General features: G+C 43.1%; 2 protein-coding genes and 1 long non-coding RNA gene across 3 annotated transcripts; all 3 read right to left on the bottom strand.

The window, feature by feature from the left end:
• Positions 1-1,485: 1,485 nt before the first annotated feature.
• Positions 1,486-5,432, bottom strand: LOC121055224. The gene is made up of 4 exons (XR_005812379.1): positions 5,245-5,432; positions 3,951-4,006; positions 3,191-3,853; positions 1,486-1,880 (listed from the first exon to the last, which is right to left on the bottom strand). It is a non-coding gene; the product is annotated as an uncharacterized LOC121055224 (long non-coding RNA).
• A 2,176-nt stretch (positions 5,433-7,608) lies between these two features.
• On the bottom strand, positions 7,609-11,460 carry LOC102718104 (kinetochore protein NDC80 homolog). Its single transcript, XM_015840739.2, has 4 exons — positions 10,293-11,460; positions 9,295-9,541; positions 8,328-8,474; positions 7,609-8,240 (listed from the first exon to the last, which is right to left on the bottom strand). The coding sequence occupies exons 1-4, from the start codon at positions 11,438-11,440 to the stop codon at positions 8,037-8,039; spliced, it is 1,746 nt and encodes a 581-aa protein (XP_015696225.2). The 5' UTR covers positions 11,441-11,460; the 3' UTR covers positions 7,609-8,036.
• A 4,311-nt stretch (positions 11,461-15,771) lies between these two features.
• On the bottom strand, positions 15,772-21,674 carry LOC102717821 (nitrate reductase [NADH] 1). Its single transcript, XM_040527228.1, has 4 exons — positions 20,514-21,674; positions 20,292-20,432; positions 17,544-17,776; positions 15,772-17,445 (listed from the first exon to the last, which is right to left on the bottom strand). The coding sequence occupies exons 1-4, from the start codon at positions 21,535-21,537 to the stop codon at positions 16,108-16,110; spliced, it is 2,736 nt and encodes a 911-aa protein (XP_040383162.1). The 5' UTR covers positions 21,538-21,674; the 3' UTR covers positions 15,772-16,107.
• Between the last annotated feature and the right edge of the window lie 1,950 nt (positions 21,675-23,624).

The raw sequence follows: 23,624 nt of genomic DNA, 5'->3' as shown, positions 1-23,624 counted from the left end.
TCTACAGATAATGTTTATTTCAGTGTAAAGAGACATCGCACCCTCTGATTAACAAAAACTCTCAGATAACACATGCAACTAATGTTAGGATCACAACCGGCTTCATTCCAGAGACGGGTTTAAGGCGAATCTAATACCCAGCCCAATACCATGATGGGCTAGATGCTAATTAGTATTGATCAGTTTCATGTGGGCCAATCGAGAATTTTGAGCCATATATACATGGTAGAGGGGCGGGTTGTGGTAGCGGTGAAAAATAAAGAAAGGACAAAGTGAAAAGATCAGTTCCAAGATGGACTAATTCGGTCTCAGGTGTTGGGTAACCGAATTTTATTTGGTCATTTTTTTTTCAACACACTTAATAATCAAATTCACCAAATTATCCTAATAACCAAAGCACCTCTGGCAACACAACGCCACATCTCCCCGACCCCTGCTGCATCTCCCTCCTCCCTTGATAAGCAGTGTTGTTCCGTACTACCACGCGTAATGAGCATGAAGGAATGGACAGCGGAAAGCCTCTGCCTCTGACGGATTCACCTACACAGTGGTGAGCCTGGCCACATGGTGCGGTGAAGATGGCCTGAGTAGTCCGGTGGGGAGGAGACCCAAGTACCCAACAACACAGACTTCAACACACTCTGTTAGTCTTGCTCTAAGCAGCTAAAGAAGGTTGGATTATTCGTTTCATACCTTCTTTTTTCAAAAACTTTGTGCATCAACACAATACCGTTCATTTGTATTTCTAATAATGCATCCATACGAGTATCTTTTTTTCATAAACCCATAGTCTATCGATTATCCCGTAAGGCCATTCCTAACCTAGAAATTATCAAGTAGTTTCCGTACTTGTTATATCAATATGTCATATAAACACTATATGTAGAAACTATATATCCAATGGATGTTGTCTTTAAATTAAATTCGCATCCAATCATCTCTCTTCTCTCCTTTTATCCAGCTGATACAGCTTGTTTTTGTTCTTGGTTCTTGTATAGAGATGGTTTCTTACATGAGAAATGGTTTCTTCGTATTTTTCCTCTCATCTCATTAACTCCCTTGTCACATAAAATTTTTGCTTATGTGGCAATGTATTTAATGCTATGAAAACTAGATGATATCGCACAGGTAGAGGTATTCATTTGGTCCTAGGGCTAGTTCAGTTTCTTTATTCGGTTTTTGAGGAATTTCGGTTAGTTGAAATCAGGGGCGAAGCTAGAGCGAAATAGAGGGGGGGTGCCACGGGTATCTGAATTTGAATCAGGAAAATGAATATATGATAAAAATTCATAAACTTTAGTTAAAAAATTTTTCGAAAGGGGTTCCTGGAACCCCTTTTTGTATCCACTGGTTGAAATTCAAGAATTAAATTTCTTGATAAAAGTGAAGGACCGAAGATTTCGGTTTCGGTTATAACTGAATTTTGCCTGGTTTAGATGACCAATAAAAACAGAAAATTTTAACAACACATCCCCTCTTTTATGACAGCAAGACATCTAGAAAAAGCAAGTGCATCGCGTAATCAGTTCATATAGGTCAAAGCCCAGGCAAATTAACATCTGTTTCGTGTTTATTCATTCAGATCTGATGAGGAGTACAGTAGGCAAGAGTGAGACACATAGAAGCCAAACATAAATCACAGAAATCAACGAATGTACGTGCCGCCATCAGCTTGCCGTGGTCGGCCGTTTGCGTCGCAGGAGAGCAAGATAGTGGTGGGCTGGCGCCTGGCGGTGACCGGTGAAGCAGGACGGTCGCGGCGACCGGCGAAGTAGGAGTGTAGGACATGGACGGTGATGGTGGCGGGCCGATGTAGAATGCTGGCGGCGCCAAGGGCGCCGAGAGTTCAACGATGTTGCCTCCTTGTAGCAGCGACGGATCTAGCCAATGAGATTAAGGGAGTCTGAACAAGTTAGATAGAGTTTCAGGCTTTATTTCTATTATATTTGCTATAAAATTTTAGGGGTATTTGTGTGGCTCCAAAGACTAAGAGGATAGCGGGGGCTCGAGTCTCCGCCGCCCCCACGTTAAATTCGCCCTTGCTCCCTTAACATGCTTATGCATTCATGCACGCAATACATGTGTAATGGACCTTTTTTGGCTATCTCCGTTTAGGCCAAGTGCTTTACCTTTTCCTCCCACATATATTTTCTCTTTTTTTTTTATTTGTGTTTTCCAAATGGCTAAATAATATCTTTTTAAAAAATTGCTATGGTAAAATTGTTTTAGAAATTCACGCTAATCCATTTTGTAAGTTTCTATAGACAGTAATTAATTAATTGCACGTCAATCCACTACATTTTACGTATAGGTTTCCAACCCCAACTATCAAACTCATTCTTATCCGGTTCATCGATAACACTAACTGAATTGATTGTAATTATTTCGGTTAGTTGCCAAGCTGGCGAAACAGTTGATCGAAGATTTCGATTTCAGTTATTGCAGTCTGGTTTTTTTATTTTAGTTTATTATGTACATTCCTACGTGCAGGAGCACATGCCTCACACGTCGAAGGCGTCGAAACAGAACGAACAATTTCACAGCAGCGGCATGAGTGCAGTAATTGGGACTGCTATTCCTTTGTCATGCGTACGACCAAGCCTACTTAAATGCATTCTGGGCATGTTTCTTCCCAGCTTCTTCAGGTCACTCGTGTCACAGAAGGCCACAAGAATGCAAATTCAGGTCATTTGGAACAGTTTTACATCATGGCGTTACGAATGATTGGAGTAATTTATAATCAAGTACAGTATTGAGTTTAGTACTAGCATATATGGGGTGACGATGTATTTGTAAACGAAAAATAATTTGTAAATAAAACTTTTATATATGTATTGTTAGTGATCTAAAGGTTATTGTTGAAAAATAATCTTCGGTGAAAACCCTCAAAATCAACTAAAAATCTTTGATTTCACCGTTGTCTACTCTTTGTTTTCAACCGAAATGCAATGTTGCACTAAAATCTTCAAAAGAGAAACTATATGCCTTGCTATCTACTGAAAAACAAACGAAACTGCACGTATCATGAAGTTATAAAACTTTGAACTGAAAAGAGCAAATTTAGAGCCTCCATGCTCGGGAAGTAAAATTAAATCAACAAACGTACTGCCATGTAAAGTTGCAAACGAAAAGAAGGCTCGAATGGATAATATAACAAACAAAGATAGTCTGCTGCAAAGAATATACCAACCTTAGTTTTGGTTGAATTCCTTCACTGCAATTCAGCATGCTTGGCGCTTGCTAGCTCACCGAGTCACCATAGGCCACTAGACAGGAGGATTTGTTGACTTGCAGAGAAAAGCAGTTCTGATTTCTGATAATATTCACGCAAATGCTAGTTAGGCCTCGTTCGGTTTAGCTAAGTTTCGATCCAAGCTGGAACAGTTCTTAGCCAGGTTTGAATGGATCTAGGTGATTTCACCATGGATTGAAACCACCTATGGATTGAATCCACTTCTTTTGTTAATCCACCTCTTTAAAAAAGTGCATTTGGTTTGAGCTGGAATGAAGTCATTCAACATATCATAAGCTGATTACAAAAAGAAAACTTGTTGTACAGAAAAATTCAACGTATCACAAGCCATTCAGCATGTCATAAGCTTTCTGTTCATTTATAAATGCTGAATAAATGTGGAAGCCCTTCATCTGTATGATGATCCGGATGATTGCAAAAAGAAAGAAAGGACACCACAACATATCACAAGCTGATAGACATAACCTGGTCTTTTCAAAAACCATTATAACCTTGTTTTGATCACTTCAAAAATTAAGTTGCGTAAGTTCTTTTGAAGATCACAACCATTATAACCATATCACCATGATGCCATCAGAACATCACTGAACCTGTCCACACCTATATATATACATCATCATTTTAGTCAAATAGGTATATGTCTCTTTAAGATTGGGAAAGAAAACGGACTGTGATTAATAAATGATGTCGCACTTACATTGTGATCATCGAAGCAATGGCATGCCTTCTCAAACATTGCCAGGGCTTCTTTGCCTGCAACAAATCGTGTATATTAGAGAACAAGTTAGTTTCAGAGTTTGGTTGTTTTTCTTGAACAAAAACATGCTTATACTATCCAAATATTTTTCTTAACACTGTCATCTTTGCATATAATTGTGTGCACTCCCAAAATAGACTATACTAGGTATGCAGCCAATTATATTTCTGGAAGGAGGCGGCTCGTCTTCACCAATCCTAGGAACTGCTAGTACAATCTGAATAAAAGCACAAAGTAACTAGAAATTAGGAAATGCACAATCAGAATTTATATATGCACACTACTGCTACTGTACTGTACCCTAATTAATGAAATTTTGGTTGAATAATTACAATTAAGAGGTATCACTATGATGAATTATCAGCAAAAAGAAACCGAGCACAAGATTGTCATGGCAAATATTCCATGACAAATATTAGCACAATGTTTTGAAAGATGAGGTAATCAGCCAAGAAAAATATAATAAACAAGAAATTTTCAAGGAAAAGCTGAGTTATAAATTTCAAGAATTTGTGAGTTTTGCATCTGCAAAAGTCTTCAGTATATTCTAGCTTTCAATATTAGCATGATATAAATCAATTCAAAGACCATTATACAATGCAACAAAAACACCACTGCAATCTAGAACTATAATTTTCTGGCCACCATAGATAGCAACTCATTTTCCAGTTCAGAAATGAAAAACAACCAAGAAGACTCCATATTATATATTGGGATGCTAAACATTGAGTATCAAATGGAAATATAACATGAGGAAGTGAGTTTTCTTTCACTTTCAAATCACTGTCCAGTGGACTGTTGTTCTTTAGGTGATTTGTTAAGTCTCACAAATATTAGCACAAATATTCCATGACAAACCGAGCACAAGATTGTCATGGCAAATATTTCATCCGTGATCCAATCATGCACAATGATTTGCCCTTATAATTCAAAATATTCCCTTCTAGTTGCAACACTAGCAGCTGCACATCACTAAGATAAAAGAACTAGCAACTTTATGCACCTAATGTTCATTGGACAACAGAAAGGAACAAAACCAAAACTTCCTCCCGAGCAGGCACAAGTGAACACGAGATGAACGAGCACCAGACGCGACGAACAGGCACAAGTGAACACGAGCCGCCGCCGCCGCCGGGACGCGGATCTAGGGAAAAACCTCCTCCCACTAGCTGCTGCTCCGGCGAGAAGCAGCCAAGAACCCTAGAAAAACCCTAGCAAGACCATGATGTGTTACCGGCAAGAAGGTAGCGGAGGTCGCCGTCGCCGTCGACGTCGGTGAGCAGCCGTGCCGTGTCCTCGCGTCGCCGGCCGCGCCGTCTCCTCGCGTCCTCGCGTCGCCAGCCGCACGCCGTCGCCTCGCGTGGATTGGAGCCAGAAGGTCGGAGGTGGGGATCCGATCCGGGCTAGAAACAGAGGGAACGAGGCTAAAACGGGCACGTTTCCAATCCAAGTAGGCCGAAACGAATGACGCTTCTACGCCTGACCAGATTTAGAAACGGGCCACTTTGTTCCGGCCGGAACAGAGGCCGTTCCGGGCCATTCCAGGCCTTACCGAACAAGGCCTTAAAGGGAATGAAGCCTGGTCCTAGGTCACCAGCCATGAGCCATACATGCACACATTCATCACAAATTCAGAACAAAGATGTGATGCAGACATAAGCTATATGCATGCACACATTCATCAGAAATTCAGAAGAAAGATGTGATGCAGGTCTGTATAGGGATGGCCGGTCGACCCACGGGTATTTTAGAGTCGACTCTAATTTAATTAAATGAACTAAATTTTATTTTATGGTGAAATTTAGTTTATTTTCTTAAACTAGAATTGACCCTAAACTATCCACGGGTCGTCCCATGTCTATCCTTAGGTCTGCAGGAGGCCTTGAACCAAACAACAAACCCCTTAACCGAGAACATCAGCCAAAATCGTCAAAGGCTCAAAGCAGAGAAACGGAGGAAGGATGGTCATACTAGTTTTCTGTGGCCACGACGGATCTAAAGACGAGAAGAAGCCAAGGCCACGGCAAAGCTCTGAAGCTCATCTTCTCCCTAGGGTTTATGAGGCGGCGGCCGGGCGGCGGCATGGTAGAAATAGCTGCAAGGCTAAGAGCAAGACTAATAATATAACCAACAACCTGGCTGGAAGACTCCTTATAATCTTTTCTTAGTCCACGCATATAGTAGGTAGGTCTTCATCATTAATAAAAGATCCACATGTCATTCTGACAGAGTTTTTTGATTCTTGTGCCCGAGCTGGATTCTTGTCCACCTATAAGATTACCGACCACTACTCCCTTCTTTCCTCCATTCTCCCCTCCACATAAGCATTTAGCCAACTTATATACTTGCTCTTACGTCTTTTCGTTTCTCTCGTTAAGCTAAAATTTAAATTATCAACTTTAAATTTGCAATTGATTTTGTAATTTTCTATTGAAATTTATTTTTCAGCTTTGACTTTAAGATTGCTAAGAATACATATATAAAGGTATTATTCATAAATTATTCTTTATTTTGAAATATGTCGCTTGATTTTTTATTGAAAAATGCACACAATCACCCCCCTAAAGTTGATACAACCGCTGCAGTGAAGAGAGAACTCCAAGAGCAGTGACTTTCTTTCCCCGTCCGGTGAATTTAACTATTTGTCATTTTTATGTATGACAACTCTTCAAATACCATTTTTACAAGTAACCTTACAAATTTGTCATTAGTGAAAGAACATTTTCTAATTTTTTGCCACATCTGCATACGTAGCGTGACATCTCAATATGCCAACATGGAATACAGGAATAAAATATCTTTTTTGCCCTTGACCCCACAAGTCAGCGTCACATCTACTTGTCAACTTCTCATCGCCAGGATGCAACGACACAGGTCAGGGGCTACGCCAAGCGCTAGGGAACGAGTGTCAAATTAATTGATGTAAAACACACCCCAAGAAATAAAATAGATGGATTACGGACAACCCTATAGCCTTGAACCATCCTAGTGATTGTGCACGCACAAAACATCAAACCTCTAGTCGAAGCCGTGTGGATGACAGTGTTCGGTGAAAAAAATCTTAAAATTAACTCGAGATTTAAAGTTAAAAATTTAAATTTTAGCATATAAGTATAAGCATAAATGAAATGATAGGATGCTAATTTATGGGGTCAAGAAAAGGGTAAAGTAGAAATTTCATGCGTGCATTCCACATCAGTAATCTACATGTCATGCCACCTAGACAGATGCGGTAGAAAATTAGAAAATGTTCTCACCGGTGGCAAATATGTAAGATCATTTGTAAAAATGGCATTTGAAAAGTTGCAACTTGTAAAAAAGGCAAATAGTTAAATTCCCCTACCCATCCAGGGTTACCTAGTTTTTTATTTTCTCAAAAATGAAAGTGAATACAACTTCTAGGCTGTGCTTAAGATAGCCAAAGTTAAATGATGGTCTAATTTTTATGATAGCTATTGAAAAGTATAAACGATTGAATTAACCACTAGAAAGAAAAGACCTTACAATATGTGAAAATAAACTTACTATATAGAATTTTTTTAATGAAACACACCACGTAGTAACTTGGAAACATGATGATGAAAATACAAAATCCCTTTATTGGATTCAAACGTGCCCCATCAAATAAAGATTGTGGGCATTTTGGAAAACCCATGATACCACACTAGATCGTTTTCAGCACCAAACAATAACCCATGCACACATGCTCTTGAGTATTGTAGGCACATAGAAAGCATTTCTATTTTTAATCAGCATGCACAAGAATTGCATAGCAAATACTCCACTATCCTATTTCCAATCCAATGTAAGAAATATTCAGCTAGTTTCTATGAACAAGATGGCACAGGAATACAACTAAGAGTGCTTCTAAGGGGTATAACATATTTCAGCTCTCAGGCATAGGAAGGAAGAGCTCGCTTGGGCGCTAACTCTTTCGTGTAGAGCTTTCTTCACATGATCACATTCACAGATGAGAAGTTTTTTAGCTGGCTGATGCTACCTTGGAAGGTAGTGAAGATATATCATCTAGCTGGCTGATGCTACCTTGGAAGGTAGTGAAGATATATCATCGATAGCTTCATAGAGCTCTTTCTTCATCCCACAAATTGATGCTTCCATGAACTCTTTATACTCTGTAACGGAATCAATAAGTTTCAGCAGCTCTCTAGCACACATCTGAGTTTCTTCATCGCTTTCTTGTTTGGCATCTTCGAGCCTCTTTTCGGAGTTCTGTCAAACCAAATTACTTAATGCATCTTTGATAAGGCTGACAAAGGAACACGCATAAGCAACAAAATAAAATGAGTAATACACTACCTTTAAAAATTCTTCTACCTCCTTTTCAATAGTACTCAAGTGCTGATCCTTTTTCTCCAATTCATATTTCATTTGTCTAGCATCAGCTTCGCATCTTGAAACATGATTCCTAATTTCAAGATCCTGTGAATCCAATAGAGCAACCACCTGGGAAAAAAAGTTTGAAATGTGAACAGCATAAGGTATGACGGAACCACTCTTCAGTAACTATTTCTAGAAGGCATTAGATAGTTATTATAATATCGAACAGGCTACAGGAAAGTGAAGAAATGAGTTGAATAGTAAATACAAAATCCTGAACTCATCTAAGTTGATACATGAACCATCTAGATAAAAACCTGATATAAGCTGGCAGCTCTAAAGTGGTGCAAATCAAAAGAACACAACAAACAGAATGTTACTACATTGACAAATATATGAATCCCTTCAATACAGATTTTATAAACAACTAACTTAGTTCAGCCTCACGTCTAAACACATCAAATCACAGAACAATCCATTAGATGAATGAAAAGTACAGCTTTCAACATATCATTAAAGGATAAAAATGTATTAGACTTTGATAGCCTCAAAGCCTATAAAGATGTATGGAACTTGAGATAACAAAATTCTAGCAATGAAGTGTAACATAACCAGGCGGACAGCTTTATCAATTTAAGCGAACTCTGGATACAATGAGGCTGGATACGATGCTTATCATAAACCAGGCATCTCCACCAGTCCATGCAGCACATAGGCAAAACAGCACAGCTTATCATTGAACATTTTACGCATATACCACTCATGCAGCTCTCTTTCAGTGAAGGGACAATAGAACAATCCACAGCATCACAGCATATTACCAAGAGAAAATGCTAGTGCTGAACAGATAAATCATGAATGAACGTAGAATGGTGCATAAAAGAAAACAGGCTTCAGGTCTTAGTTTATGTTTTTGGCTGTGATATGCAATATAAGGTGGACTGACCTCGTCGTATTTGGCCTGACAAATGGAAATACGATTCTTCTTCTCTGCCAGAATTTTAGCATTTCGTTGTGACTGCTTTTCTAGATCAACTGACTCATCGTGCTTTGAGACAGATATCCTTCTAGTCTCATCAGCAAGAGAATTGAGTGCAGGCTTCATAATAGTTTTGTAACTGGCTCCCAGCAGCTCAACTGGGGACGACCCATTTGGGTTTAGCACGTACTGGAAATCAACACCAGGCTTCAGTCTGCAAAATGTCACAGCAAAGTTTGACAATGAGGCAACAAGCCCAGAATGAACGAAATTCTAAAGAAAACTACAAACAACAAAATCAAAATAAAAGGGATAGTATATCTTAATTATTATTTTCGCGCTTTCACCTACTAGCTAGTCATTGACATGTTATGTCAGACAATCAGAGAAATTATAAAACAGCCTTACTATTTACACAACTAGCCTTTTTTTTCTTTTAATAAAAGAATGCACTAGCTAGGCAGTTGTGCATAATAAGCGACAATGCAATTCTAACCACCAAATGTACCAGATTTTCCAGTCAAATGTCCCATAATTAACACAGATTTTACCTGATTCAATATTATTCCACTCCAAAATTATGCCTGTCATGCCTATTAAGTTATACCACGTGCCATTGCACATCTCAGTATGTCAATAACTTAGGAGGTGGGCTCAAAGGTGCTTATGTCACTGCTCGCTATAAACAGTCAAGCAGAAGGGTGCCATCAGTGATTATTAGGGTCATGTGGAGTATATTTATGAATTAAGTAATACTTTGGCAGCAAACCTAGTATGTGTTATTTTGTATTAATCACTAGAATACATGATATGTCATCAAGTATACTTCTGCAAATAGAACAAATAGTTGGTTAGCATCAGTAGTTTCACATAGCTTAAACTACAACTGGTTAATTAGTTCTAACAAACATACATGAACAATTTTGATAAACCGGAAATTCAAAGTTGTTGCAGGGCATTCTTACTTCCTGAAGGCCTGGTTGCACTGGTCCACAAGTCCCTCGATCTCCTCAAGTTTCGCAACCACCGCAGCATCGAGCTCCCAACCTTTCTCTTCCAGTATCGCCTTACCATTCTCCAACTTGGCATTATCATTCTCTACTGCCAGCATCTCCCTTTGCATCCGATCTACATCCCTCACATTAACCACCTGTGCGTCCACCTTCTTCACCAGCTCCTCATTTTCAGCCGCTATTTGCTGTCGATCCATCGCCTTGGCCTCCAGTTCCTTCTCCAAGCGTACCAATGACTCTTTCTTTTCCTGTATCTTGGCCGTCCAGCTCTTCACAACTTCCTCGAACTTCTGGACGTCAGCGGTGAAGGCCGCCTCCTCTGCCTGCAACGCCTCCAGCCGTGAGGGTCCTGAGGTGAGCTTTGTCCTCTTGACTTCCAGATCCTGGGCCTCCTTCTCCAGCGCCTGCGAGGACTCAACGGCTGCCTCGGCATGGGCACGGGCTTTGGAGGAGTACTCCTCATCGAGGGACGCGACTGAGCCATCATCACCAGACAGATACAGGGAGTAGCTGTTGGTAACGTAGAGCATGAGATCATTGGAGACATCGTCGAAAGCAGAAGAGGAGGCGTCGACTTCCTCCCTGGTGCGAGCGAGGAGGGTGAGCCAGTAGAGGACGGAGAGGAGGGGCGGCCAGCTGTGCGGGGTGCCGGGGGCCTTGAGCGCGGAGCGGGCGAGCTTGTAGGGGCAGCCGAGGAGCCGGAGGAAGATGAGGAGGTCGTCCTCGAACGAGCCCTGGAGAGGGAAGTCGACGCGCTCGAGGAGGTGGCGGAAGGCGGCGATGATGTCCTTGGCGGAGGGGAGAGGCGCGCGGAGGCTGACGGCGGGGGCGAGGTACGCGTTGACGACGCGGATGGCGGCGGCTTGGGACGCCCTGTCGGAGAAGTTGGTGACGGGGCCGGCGAGCGAAGGGCCCGTGCCGATGGAGGAAGGGCGGCTGCTGCAGAGGCTGGCGGCGTCGGAGTCGCGGCGGGAGAAGGCGAGGTCGAGGTTCCGCGGGTGGAGGACGTGGGGATCCAGCAAGGGCGTGCGGTCGGACGCCGTCGACGGCGCCAGGGAGGACTTCGGGAGGCGCCTGCCCCCGCCGCCGCCGCGCCGCATTTTGGTTGCCGGAGTTGGGGTTTGGGAAGAAAAAGCGTTCGGAGAGAGGGGATTGGGGAATTGAGATTTTGAAACTGGAGGGCGGAAAAAGAGAAGGTTTTGGGTTCGAACCGACGGGCCCACGTATCAGTTTCTAACCATCACGCAAACGCGCACAAGGCCCAACCGGCAACCGGCTGACGAACATAATTGATGTGCTGGGTATAAAGCCTAAACGAGACTTATTATAGCGAATAAATACAGAATAATTTATAGATAAACTTTTATACACATCTTTATAGTAATCTAAAATTAATGAAAGAAAAATAAATTATAATATAAAAACCTCAAAATCATATCTAAGTTTAAGTTTTAAAATTTAAATTTTAACTTATAAATACAATGCTAATACAAAACAGTAGTACTAACTATATTTTTAGGCCAGTCCCATAAGAGGTTTCATATTTCAATCTTAAATTATGTATTTAGTTCTTTTATATACATTTCATGCTCCATTTATATCGTATATATCTTTTATGTGTACATGACATGACTTCCCCCAATGTTTGATGGATCATATGCATGTTTATATGATACTCCGTATCATGTTGACATGCAAGCCTATATAGGATCCAAATTTAGTGAAATTAATTATGTCATGTTCATTGGCTTTGGTTTACGCCCTAGCAATTTTATGCACCGCAACGAACTATTTACAAATTCATATACTAAATTGTACTCAACTCAAATTTGTGCTCTGTAGCACAATCCACTCTTTTTTATATTATCCAAACGGACATTCTATGTTTATATGTGTTTTATGATCATTTGTTTTGCACTTGCAATCGATAAAATCATGAGTTTTAGCATATCCCTCCATTTTCTCGATCCTAAGTCACAAACTACTTAAAATTGAGCCCTAAACTCCCGTCAGCAAGTTAAAGTAGGAGTTCTTCCAAAACAAAAGGTCGTGATTAAAAAAAAACAAAGGCGATAAATTCAATTAGGACTTTTAGGAAATTTTGTATCAATAACTTCAGTAACATTTTGTATGGATTTTTCATGAGGAACTTTCTGCATGAACTATAGAATTTTTTATTTTTAAAACATTTTTAATAAATAATTTTATTACTAAACTTATTAGATAATTATTTTTACTATCTAAATCTTTTAGCCATGTCACCTGATGCAACAAGTCAACGCTATCCCAGTGATTAGTTGGTGTGGTGGCATTGTGCTCCTGTCACACCCACCAGCTTTGACGACTCTTTTTCTACACCAGGAGGTGTGACATGGCAAAAAAGATTCATATAGAAAAAATATTTAACTAGGAGTTTAGTGATAAAACTATTTAGTCAAAAGGTTTAAAAAAATCCAAACTATATACAAACAAAACTCACATTAAACATATCTAAAAATATTTCCCTTAAAATAAATTTTCCCATACAAAAATTTATTTTTTTCTATAGGAGTTTTCAGTTGGTTATGCTCAAGTCCTTGGGTTCAACCCCCCCCCCCCCCTCCCTCTGTCACAACTTACAAGAGTCGTACTCTTGTTTGTCCATCAAATTTGAATTTGGGTCACCTGCAGTCACAGCCTTGACTGCAAGTTAAGAACTGCATGAAGTTTTATCTGTCCATTCTAATGATTAACTGCTTAGATCTCATGCTACAATATTTTTGCTGTAGTATTTTTGCTACTGTGCACTAGGCTGATTTGAACCATCCGATTTACATCCGCTGACAATAAATGGTACTGCCTAAGTTGTTGCTATAACAACTGCAGGTGATCCAAATTCATCAAATTTGGGCATGTCTGTCATCAGTCGTCACATATCCAATACTCGTCAGTCCAATTTATTTGGCTATTTAAAGTAGAAGCAAAACCGTTTATTATTAATTAAAAATAATTTATGAGTGAAACTTTTTATACATGTGTTTAGCGATCTAAAAACAAATGCTGAAAAATAGGCTACGATGACAAATCCAAAATCAACTCTTAATTTATGTTTTAAAAATTAAAATTTGATTTATAAGTATAAACATAAGCGAAAAGATGGACCATGATGCTGCAAGTTGATCCTACGTGTCATGAGCATAAAGAATAAAACTGCAGTTTTTTGCAGATATATTTCCTATTATTTCTTTTTTGAAATAGTAAGATAAAATTGAAACAAAATGATACTTTTTGGTCAAATTGTTGTCGTTTCTTTTCCCAAACGACATTCTCTTAGAAGATTGTGAATTAGTATCTCTTAATAATTTATACAAGAAAGTTCTCTAGTAAAAAAATATGCAATAAAATTTCGAATTCATTCAAAAACAAATTAATCAAATTGAAAGCACAAAGCAGAAAAAAAAAATGTCTACCAAAGGCCTGCTCTTTTCAAGCCCATTAGCTTCTGGGCGTGGGGGTTGGTTACGGACCTTGAAAGAGCAGACGTGTGCATTGGTCCGGTAGTGCGGGTGAGACTGGACTGGGCCAGATCAAAGGGACGCCTTTAAGTTTAAATTTAGAAATAAGTACTATGTAACTCCCTTAACAATATAGGTTGGATCTAATTCATATTCCTCAACTGTAAAACAAAATATAAAAACTGTATCAACTATTTAAACCGAACCAAATTACCCCCTCATAAATATTGATGGTGTTTTTTTTTGGGTGACATGGAAGCCCAGTCATAAAAAAAAAGGGGGAATAGGGCACCAATGTCACCTCCTCACTTCTCATTCCTCATTCCTGCATTATGCTCTCTCTCACCACACTCTTGCCGACAATAGGTCAGTAGCGGGCAACAGCACAACGGTAGCGGGACTGGTGGCGGCGGGTTCCAGTGGGGCGGCAACGAGCGATGACGATATCAGACATGAGGGGGCTTGAGGTTGTCAGGGCTGGCTCTACAATTAAAACATTTTTATTTGAAGTATTTTTTCCATCCTCGATGAGGTATCACTATTTTTTATGTAAAATTTAGTATCGGTATCAAGAAGTATTAAATATTACATAGAAAACAGTGATACCTCCTAGTATCTTCTCAATGATAGTAAAATACTCTTTTATTTGTTTCCTAACAATTTAGAAGACAATGCAAAAAAATTATAATAAGAACACCTTAAAATCAACTCTAATATTAAGTCTTAAAATTCAGACTTTGGCTATGACAAAAAGGCAATAAGTAAATGATAGAGCTACTAATCTTAACTAATAGATAATCACCATCTAAATAGTTTCATGAGTTGATTAATCATTTGTTTTTATAAAAAAATAAAAATAAACCACACAAGTATTTAAATATAATTTTTTTGGGCCCCCTTCCGGCTAAGGCCCTAGGCAGTCACCCCTCCTGCCTAGGCCCTCAGCCAACCCTGGGTTGAGTTTGAATGGGCTCATTACTTGCCGTTGCCACTCTCCCTCCATTACAGTGCACTCGAGCTAGGAGAGGATGGTGGCGATGAGGTAGAGGAAGCCGACCTCCTCTCCTTTCTTCACTCTCTCTTGGTGATGGGTCCAGCGACACAGTTAGAGAAGATACCACGCGAAGAAGGCCCGTATAGCAAGGCGGTGGAGTAGTAATTCGTTTAGAGGGTTGAAGGGAAGGGTACACGTGGGGCTCCATTGAGCTCGAGCTCCCATGGATGATGGCGCCCAACTATACCCATTGAATTCAAGCTTGTCCACTCATCCAACAGCGATGGTGGGAAAGTTTACATGAGAGACACGAGCGATGGTGGCTAGCTTGGGGGTGGTAAAGGTGAGGAAAGAGGCATAGACAAATGAGATGTGGCCACATGAGCTAGCTTGGGGATAGCATGCTAAGCACCTCCTCGAGCGCCTTTCTTGTTGGCTAGTTGCTTGTGCCAATGACAGAGCTCTTCTTGTGCCTATGCACCACCTTGAGGCACAGCGACATGGCCGTCCCTAAGCACTTCCTCCTCCTTGAGGGATAGGGTGTTGAGTTCAAGTTCGCTACTGCGTGGGGAGTAGCTTGCTGTCGTCTACCTCCCTCGAGCTCCTCCTCCACCCGCGCTATAAAAACCAAGGAAGATTTTTTGGATGGGTGGGGAAGGGGGTCAATAAATAAGAGAGAGCGAGAGTCGAGAGGAGATGACATGTGAGCTTTATTTATTTTTAATTTCTATGATGATTGGGTTGCCATAAAAACTGTCCTTATAATGGTCAAGAACAGTTTTAGTAATTGGAGGGGTCGATATACGCGGTTTTGTGGTCGAGCCATGCAGATAAGATCTGACATATATTTAAGGGAGGAGACAAATTGGATTTGTTTTCCCCTCTAATTTAATCGTGTGTCACTCTTCCTCTAAACATTTCAGTGAGCAATACAAGTACACGACTCAATAATTCATTTCATTTCTCTTTCTTCAAACAATGAACAATATACTCGGCCAGATCTTTCCCTCTCATGGCTAACAACAATAGTAATTACAATTAAGCTACTAGTATACAGGAAGGAATCAACGGCTAGCCTCTTCCCAAGGGAAAAACAATGGCCTAAGTATGTAGAATGTAGTATGTACTCTAGGATATTATCAAGAGTACAAATACTACAACAACTTAGAGATACTTTTTTTTTTCTCACCATGCATACGCTTGCATATGCATGGCTTTCCATTCTAATTGACATGACACGTATATACACCGTACTCCCGATCGGCAGGTGTTTAGAATCTTAGAACGCGATGAAAGAATTGGCCATGTCGTACTTCATCTTCTCCAGGTTCGGTGAGATGGCGAACTTGATCATCGGCGGCGGCCCGCAAGCGAGGGCGAGCGTGTCGTCGCCGCCCTCCGGCACGTGCTCCCGCAGGATGTCCTCCGTCACGAACCCGACGCTGTACTCCCACCCTTCCTCCGGCCGCTTCACCTGGTCGATGACGTACCACACCTTGAGCCTGTCCGGGTACTCCGCCGCCCACCGGTCGAGCTCGTCGCGGAGGAGGATGTCGTCCTCCGTCCGGTTCGCGTACACGAGGTGCATCTCCGTCGTGTCCTCCGGCTGGTCGCGCAGCACCGCCTGGATCACCTGGTACATGGGCGTGATCCCGCTCCCGCCGGCGATCATGGCCAGCCGCCGCGCGTGCCGCGGCTTGCCGCTGATGATGAAGTCGCCGCGGCCGGTGTACTCGACGTGGCCGAGTGGCCCCTTGACGTCGATGTGGGCGCCCACCGGGAGCGACTCCAGGTATTGCGTCATGAGCCCGCCGTCGGGGAACTTGGGGTGCTCGTTCTTGAAGTACACCTTGACGAGGAGCTCGAACTGGCCGACCTCGTCGACCATGCTCGTCGGCGTGTACGCCCGCATGCACAGCTTCCCGTCGATGTTGGCGCACACGAAGATGTGCTTGCCGACGGGGAGGCCGAGCACCTGGTCGGAAGACGGCAGCGCGAAGCGGAACAGGCGGACGTCGCGTGAGAGCTCCTTCTTGTCGACGAGGCGGCAGGGCACCTTGTCGCGCGGGCTGGAGAGCGCGACGGGCGCCGGCGCCTTGATGGCCTCGCGGATGGGGGCGAGCTGGGAGAGGTTGGACGCGCCATGGACGGAGTTGTCGGAGCTGTAGCCCGCGCCGGTGGTGATGAGCTCGCCGATGCGGTAGGTGTCGAGGAGCGCCTTGGCCTTGTCGGAGTGGATGGCGTCGAACTCCTCGGTGCAGTCGGTGCCGGCGTTGATGAGGATGCTGTCGGCGCCGCCCGGGTGGTCCTTGAGGAAGGCGGTGCAGTCGTAGACGTGGCCGTGCACGACGATCCACGCCGAGTCCCGCGACGCGTGCTTGCGCACCTCGGACATGGTGAACTGCTTGCCGTCGGTGGTGTTCATGAACGGCGTGGACGTGCTCCGCTTGAGCCCCGGCGCCGCCGCCTCCGCCGTCTCCAGGTGCTTCTGCCTCGCCATCCACCCGCCCGTCTGGTTCCCCGGCTGCGTCGGGTGCTCGAACACCAGCCCGATCTCACCCTTGTGCGGCCGGCACACGTTCACCTTCACCCTGAACCAGCAGTTGTTCATCATCCCCTGCAAAAGACCCAATCACCATCAGACCAAAATGCGTTTCCCCGTCGCCGTCGCCATGGCCGGAGACGTATAATGAAGCTAAGCTACGCGGCAGCTACCATGAGATTCCAGATGAGCTTCTCGGGCTGGGTGTTGTGAGACTGGTCCCAGGCACGCACGGCGATCTCCTTGGCGCCGAGGAGGTCGAGCACCTCGACCTCGACGGACCAGAAGCACCAGCACCAGTGCTTGCCGTACCTGGTGGGCTTCTCCGGGTGGTCGAGCGCGCACACCAGCCATGTCTCGCCGCCGTCCAGCGTCACCTCCACCCTCGTCACCTTCTTGCCGCCACCTACCAAACCACAGAGATAAAAAAAAACTTAATTACTGAGACTATTTACCATAAGCATGTCATCTTTAGAATTATGTTCTTTATGGATGATAGATGAAATTGAATTTGTGATCATCAGTTCATCACACGAGGGCATAAACAGATAAATTAGATATTAGAGAGTTGATGCGATAGTTAAATAGAAGTTTTCTGCAAAGGCCGGTGAAGAATTTTTATTTTTATTTTTTGCTAGGATCTCGTGTCTGCGATTATCCATAATTGGCGAGCTATCGTTGGCAAGATTCGCTCGTTTCGACGCCAGAATGAATATTCAGTTTCTGGATTCCAAACCAACTGCTTACGACAAAGAGCTGGCCAGCTTGTTCTTAAGTTGATGATGGTTGGATTCCAATGTCGCTGGAGGATGACAGATGATGACCCATGACTCATGCTCTTATTAACTCTTACGTTTATCCCATGAATGAGATTTGAGGATTGTAGCATGATTGGTGACTAGTGTCAACTATCATGCATAATAGATCCCTTTTGTACGACTAAACATAGCAATTGGATCCCTGTACTAAAGTCTTTCTTGTCGATGGACTATCAGGTGCACACAGTCTTTTTGTACACATATCGTGCACACCACTTTAAAAATCATAAAAAATATGTATGTACTTTCAACAGTATTACATTAATGCATAGTCCTTTATTCAAATCCATTAATTTAGCAGTGCAATACTATTGGAAGTGTAGGCGAAACTTTTTTAATTTTTTTAAGCGTCTGCCTATAAAATTTTAATTTCATCAATCAAATCCGGTTATTACTATTGGATGCTAATATAAAGATGTGCACGCAAGTCAAAAGGCTCATACACACCTTCCCTCAGCCCCTATGCATTACACGCGTATTTGACACAAGAAAAAATAGCAAAAGTGATTTTTGTAAATGATATTTGTTAGTTGATGCGTACGAAAAACTCGTGTGCATAGACACGTTTGTTTTGTCGATGAAAGGGAAAAATCTTTCCTTCAGCTGAGATTGGCCACACGAATTGTGGCTCTTTTTTTTTTCTCAAAACCACGAAACACCGAAATAGATCGATTTGCCCTATGTTCTCAGGTCCAAACAAAGTGATCGAAATGCACCTGGCCCTTGACACACAGGAGCGCTGTACTGCCACTGCTGTGGTAGCTTTTGGAGGCCACGAAGTGCCAACTACAACTGGCCAGCTTTGTTTGCTTTTCTTGGCCAGAAAAGCGCAGAGACGGCTCAAAACTATCTGCTACTACTGACTACAAACGGTATCACGCACCCGGTTTTTCCCAGCTGCTATTACCACCACTACGCAGTCTACGCTAGCTTTATATAATTGTATTATGTATGGTCAAATGATAGGTAAAATATAATGATCGTTGAATGGCTGCAACTACTTGGCTACTTGAATTGGTTTGTCTATTTGATTAGCTTTATATAATTTTTATATACGTGTTCTTATGAAGCTAATTGTAAAGGCTAAAAAATAAACTACAATGAAAAACTTTAAAATCAACTCTAAATTTAAACTTGAAAATTCAAATTTTGCCTCATAAGAGTTCTCTTTAAGAGTGTTAAAAGAACGAGCAATTTTACCGTCCTTGAGTAGGTGCTGAGAGGTAACAAAATTTTAATGTAAAATTTTGATACCTAGAAAGTACCAAATTTTACACTAAAATTTTGGTACCTCCTAATACATTCTCAAGCATTACAAAATTACTCTAAAAGAACACTCTCATAGCTGTCAACGCGCAATGTGTGGCATACACGCACATGTAATATTGTGGGCATATATGTGTACCATATATGTCTTTTATATAATCGCATAAAGGTTCCGGTCTTTTTAGTGCTGACTTGAACAAGAGATTGTTTATAGTTTTTATGTACGTATGGACCGGTCGAATTGAGAAAAAAAATATCTGTAAAAGGATATGTATTTAAATGAGTCAAAAAATTTACAAAATTTAATACATCTAGGTAGTACACTAAAATTTACCATTTAAATAGTTCCCCGTAAATTTGTTCTTTTGAATAAAAAGAGAGAACACGGAAATGGGGTCCTCATTTGCAAATGACCTTTTATGATACCACTAGCCATGTTTGAAACGTATGTTCAACTTTTGACAAATGACTAGCTGGCTCAAGATGTTATTTAATTAGTACTTTTATCTAAGATAGACTATATGATCATGTCAGAAATTTCAGAAGATATTTTCAAGGTTTGATTACCATTATTTACTTGGGAAGTGGTCTACTACTACCTACGTTTAGAGTAAAGTTTCCATCTAAAAAGCATTAGAGATTTTTCAGGCCACCAAACCTTTGTTTACATGTTAGTCAAGCTAAGGTCAGACAGAAAAAAAAAGAAGAAAACATGCAACAAGGTTCCAAATACAACTAGCGCTAGGCAGAGAGAGGCTTAATTATGACAAGCCACTGCAGCCGATAGTAATTAAGGCACGCAATTCACAGAGAAGTTATGGAGGAGCACGTGCTCACCGGAGTAGGCGTATCCCTTCATGGTGTAGCCGCGCTGCGTGGTGATGCCGTTGATGGGCAGGATCTCGTCGTGCCCCGGCGTCGTGATCACCGAGTTGATGTTGAGCTCGTTGATGATGTACTCCGGCTTGTACCACCACGCTGCATTCGTTTTCTTGTCAGTGCGTGTTCGATCGCGCGCTTGCTTGTGTGTAATTTGCTCGAGTGATTTTGATTTGTTACCTTCTGCGTTGGCGAGCTCGGCGTCGACATGGGACGGGAGGACGCGGTTGTCCTTGTAATGGTAGTAGTTGTCGGACTCGGCGGTGGTGACGATGATGCGCTTGACCCACTTGACCATGCGGCCGCCGATGCAGCCGGGGATGATGGCGCGGACGGGGAAGCCATGGTCGGGCAGCAGCGGCTCGCCATTCTGCATGTAGGCGAGCATGATGTCCCGCGACGGGTCGAGCGCCCACTGGCGGGTGACGCTGGTGCCGTACTTGGAGCCGCCGCCGCCGGGGAGGTCCTCGGCGCCCTCGAAGCACACGTTGAGCGCGCCGCCCTTGCTGGGCATGATGCCGCACCGGCGGAGCACGTCGCGGAGGCGGGCGCCGCGCCACACCGACGTGGACACGCCGGCGGCGCCCCAGTTGAAGCCCACCGTCTGCTGCACCATGTTCTGCTCCTTGCGCCGGTTGCCGGCGCAGACGAGCGTGACGGGGACCTCCACGGCGGGGAAGTCGTTGACCAGCTCGTCCATGGTGAGCCGCATGGGGCGCTTGACGAGGCCCGTCACCTCGACGCTCCACGTCGCCCAGTCGCCCCGCGGCACGGGCCCGTGGTTGCGCACGTAGTGCAGCGCCGCCGGGGTGATGAAGCCGTGGTGCATGAGCCTCGCCAGCGGCGGCTCGCAGTTCAGCGGGTGCTTCCCCGTCAGCCGGATCAGCGACGGGTTGCGCTCGACCCACGCGTCCGCGGTGCCCTCGTCGCGCGGGTCGCGCACCGGCGGCTCCACCTCCAGCTGCAGGTGCGAGCCGTACAGCTCGCGCCAGTCCTCCTGCTCGTCGTCCTCGTCGTCAGACGCCACGTCGGTCGTGGCCCTCCGGGGCGGCGGCGAGACGAGCGGGGGGAAGCCGCACCCGCGCACCGGCGAGTCCGCGCGGCGAGGGTACGCCGCCTTGGCGCCGCCGTTCGACGCGACGCGCACCGGCGCGGAGCCCGGATCGAGGTGGCCGAACTGCCGCGGCTGCACGGAAGCGGCCATGTCGTGGACCGAGAAGGCGCTGGCGCTCGGTGCAAGCGGCGGCTCGCGCTCAGCTTTTTCTCCTATGTGCGCCGCCGTCGATGAGATGAAGAGCAGTCGCCGGAAGTAAGTGGCCGGCAATAGGCGCGGCGAGGGGGATAGGTTGGCAAGCGAATGCAGGCGCGAGCTGGGCTTATATAGAGGAGCTGCTCGGGACGAACGGCGCGTGACGTGGCGGCCACAGGAGCCAGCGTGGCTCCACAACTTACTCACACGTGGCAAGGTGGCCCAGGCGCCTTGGTTGGAATGTTGAGCTGTGCTCCTCCGATGATTCAAGGCCACAGATTTTGCCGATTTTTTTCCTTCAATGCTCATAAATCTTGCTGATTTGGTATAATATTAGCGTGAACGTTTCCCAAAAATACTTGGTAGAGGATTATCGCGTATTTATATTGCAGTGGATAATAAGTTAAAAAGCTTTGAAAAGTTTCCAAGAAGGGAAATTCACTGGAAAAGTTTTCAAGGCGAATTGTCGCGACGGAAACAGCATAAACTGCCTTTTCAGAGCATCTTTGAAGTGAATTTAAATCCTACAAGAAAATGTTCACTCGTGGCTCTCGTATATAATGTATATAGTCCCAAGTATTCTGACCATAAACATTTGTTTTTTCTATTTTATTTGTCTAAATTTGTGTTGAATTAATTTTTATATTATTACTCATGCATTATAATGGATGCATATGGATTGGCACACGAGTAATTCGTGTCCGCTCTGGTTTAACTCAAACAAACTAAGGTTTAGTTGCAGTATCTTCAAAGGATATTATCAGCTATAAATTACCAATAAACCAACCTATTCACATCCTTTACACAAGTTACTGGAAATAATTTTAGAATTTAAGGATATTTTACTTTTAACGTCTAAAATTCAAAACTGAGAACAAGACAATGCAGAAAAAAGTAACAATATAATTAAATTCTAAAGTTTTAATTCTTCTATTGCGCTTAAAAACCAAGCCAGGCCCTGTGTCAAGGATTTTGCCATCTGATCTAAAAGTCGTCCGCCCTACACTGATGGAACAACCATTCTTGCACACATTGTCTTTTTCGAGTATAGAAAAGATAAAATATTATCTGATTTTTTATAACTATTTAAAAATATAAATAACAAAATAATCTGTTATAAATTAGAAAACCTAATCTAATTAGGGATAAAACGATAAACTTTTATATTAAAATTTTTAAAGAAAAAATTGTACCTACAGGAAGAAATAATACCATCTACTACCAAAGCCTTCGCTACAGCATGGCAGTGCCGACGTGCCCAATACTACACCAGCACACCTACGGCCTGGGCTGGCTACTACCTACGTGCATGTCGACCGTAGGCCCGTAGTAGTGTCAACGGGCGACTTTATTAGTTGCTTCATGCGGTCACACAGTACGCATATACGTACGTGTCGATCCTGGGACCTGTCACCCGTACGTGATGAGAACAAAACCAGACGCGTACGGCGTACCATCATGATACCGCCAATGAATATTCTACTGTTTGTTTCGTAGGAGTAGCTTCTTTCCGTTGGATCGATCGTTCCAGCCTTTGATGAAGATATTCCTTGGGTTTATCTCACATTGCCACGGGTACATAAGGGTTTGTTTATAGGAGTTTGAGACTTTGAGAACCAGCTGCTTGGTAGCTAGCTTCTGAGAATTTGAAAAAACTACTAAACCCAACTTCTCTAGATTGTGTATTCTCAGTTTATTTTTCAGAACCTGGAACGACAGATTCTCAGAATCTGTGGAACGTTTAGGGCAGCTTCTGACAAAAACAGCTTTTAGGAAAAGCTGCAGCTAAAAGAAGCTCCTCAATCAGGTAAAAAAAGGTTTGATTTCTTCCATCTCTGGACACAAGGTGACAGAGGCACAGAACAGCACGACCAAGAAAAAGGATTTGGCATTTGGAAAACCGTTGGCAGTAGATGGTGGTATGTGCATATGCGCTGCACTACGGTTAGCTGCTTCTTTTTTTTTTTTCCTTCTTCGAGGACAGGAGGAGGGAGACGGATCCGGCCAAGATGTTCAGTTGATATGTTATGTGTAAAAGTTTT

This window comes from Oryza brachyantha, chromosome 8 (genome assembly GCF_000231095.2).
Source record: "Oryza brachyantha chromosome 8, ObraRS2, whole genome shotgun sequence".
NCBI lineage: Eukaryota > Viridiplantae > Streptophyta > Magnoliopsida > Poales > Poaceae > Oryza > Oryza brachyantha.
The sequence above is the reverse complement of the archived record's forward strand: the minus strand, read 5'-3'. Positions and strand labels throughout refer to the sequence as shown.

Bases quoted from the DNA above. Each gene is read 5' to 3' on its own strand.
- LOC102717821 (XM_040527228.1), bottom strand. From the start codon at position 21,537: ATGGCCGCTTCCGTGCAGCCGCGGCAGTTCGGCCACCTCGATCCGGGC. The intron at 20,433-20,513 runs GTAACAAATCAA...AAACGAATGCAG, and splicing joins CGAGCTCGCCAACGCAGAAG to CGTGGTGGTACAAGCCGGAG. The intron at 17,777-20,291 runs GTGAGCACGTGC...GTGGTTTGGTAG, and splicing joins GAAGGGATACGCCTACTCCG to GTGGCGGCAAGAAGGTGACG.
- LOC102718104 (XM_015840739.2), bottom strand. From the start codon at position 11,440: ATGCGGCGCGGCGGCGGCGGGGGCAGGCGCCTCCCGAAGTCCTCCCTG. The intron at 8,475-9,294 runs GTCAGTCCACCT...TTTTTTTCCCAG, and splicing joins GTCAGGCCAAATACGACGAG to GTGGTTGCTCTATTGGATTC. The intron at 8,241-8,327 runs GTAGTGTATTAC...TTGGTTTGACAG, and splicing joins AGGTAGAAGAATTTTTAAAG to AACTCCGAAAAGAGGCTCGA.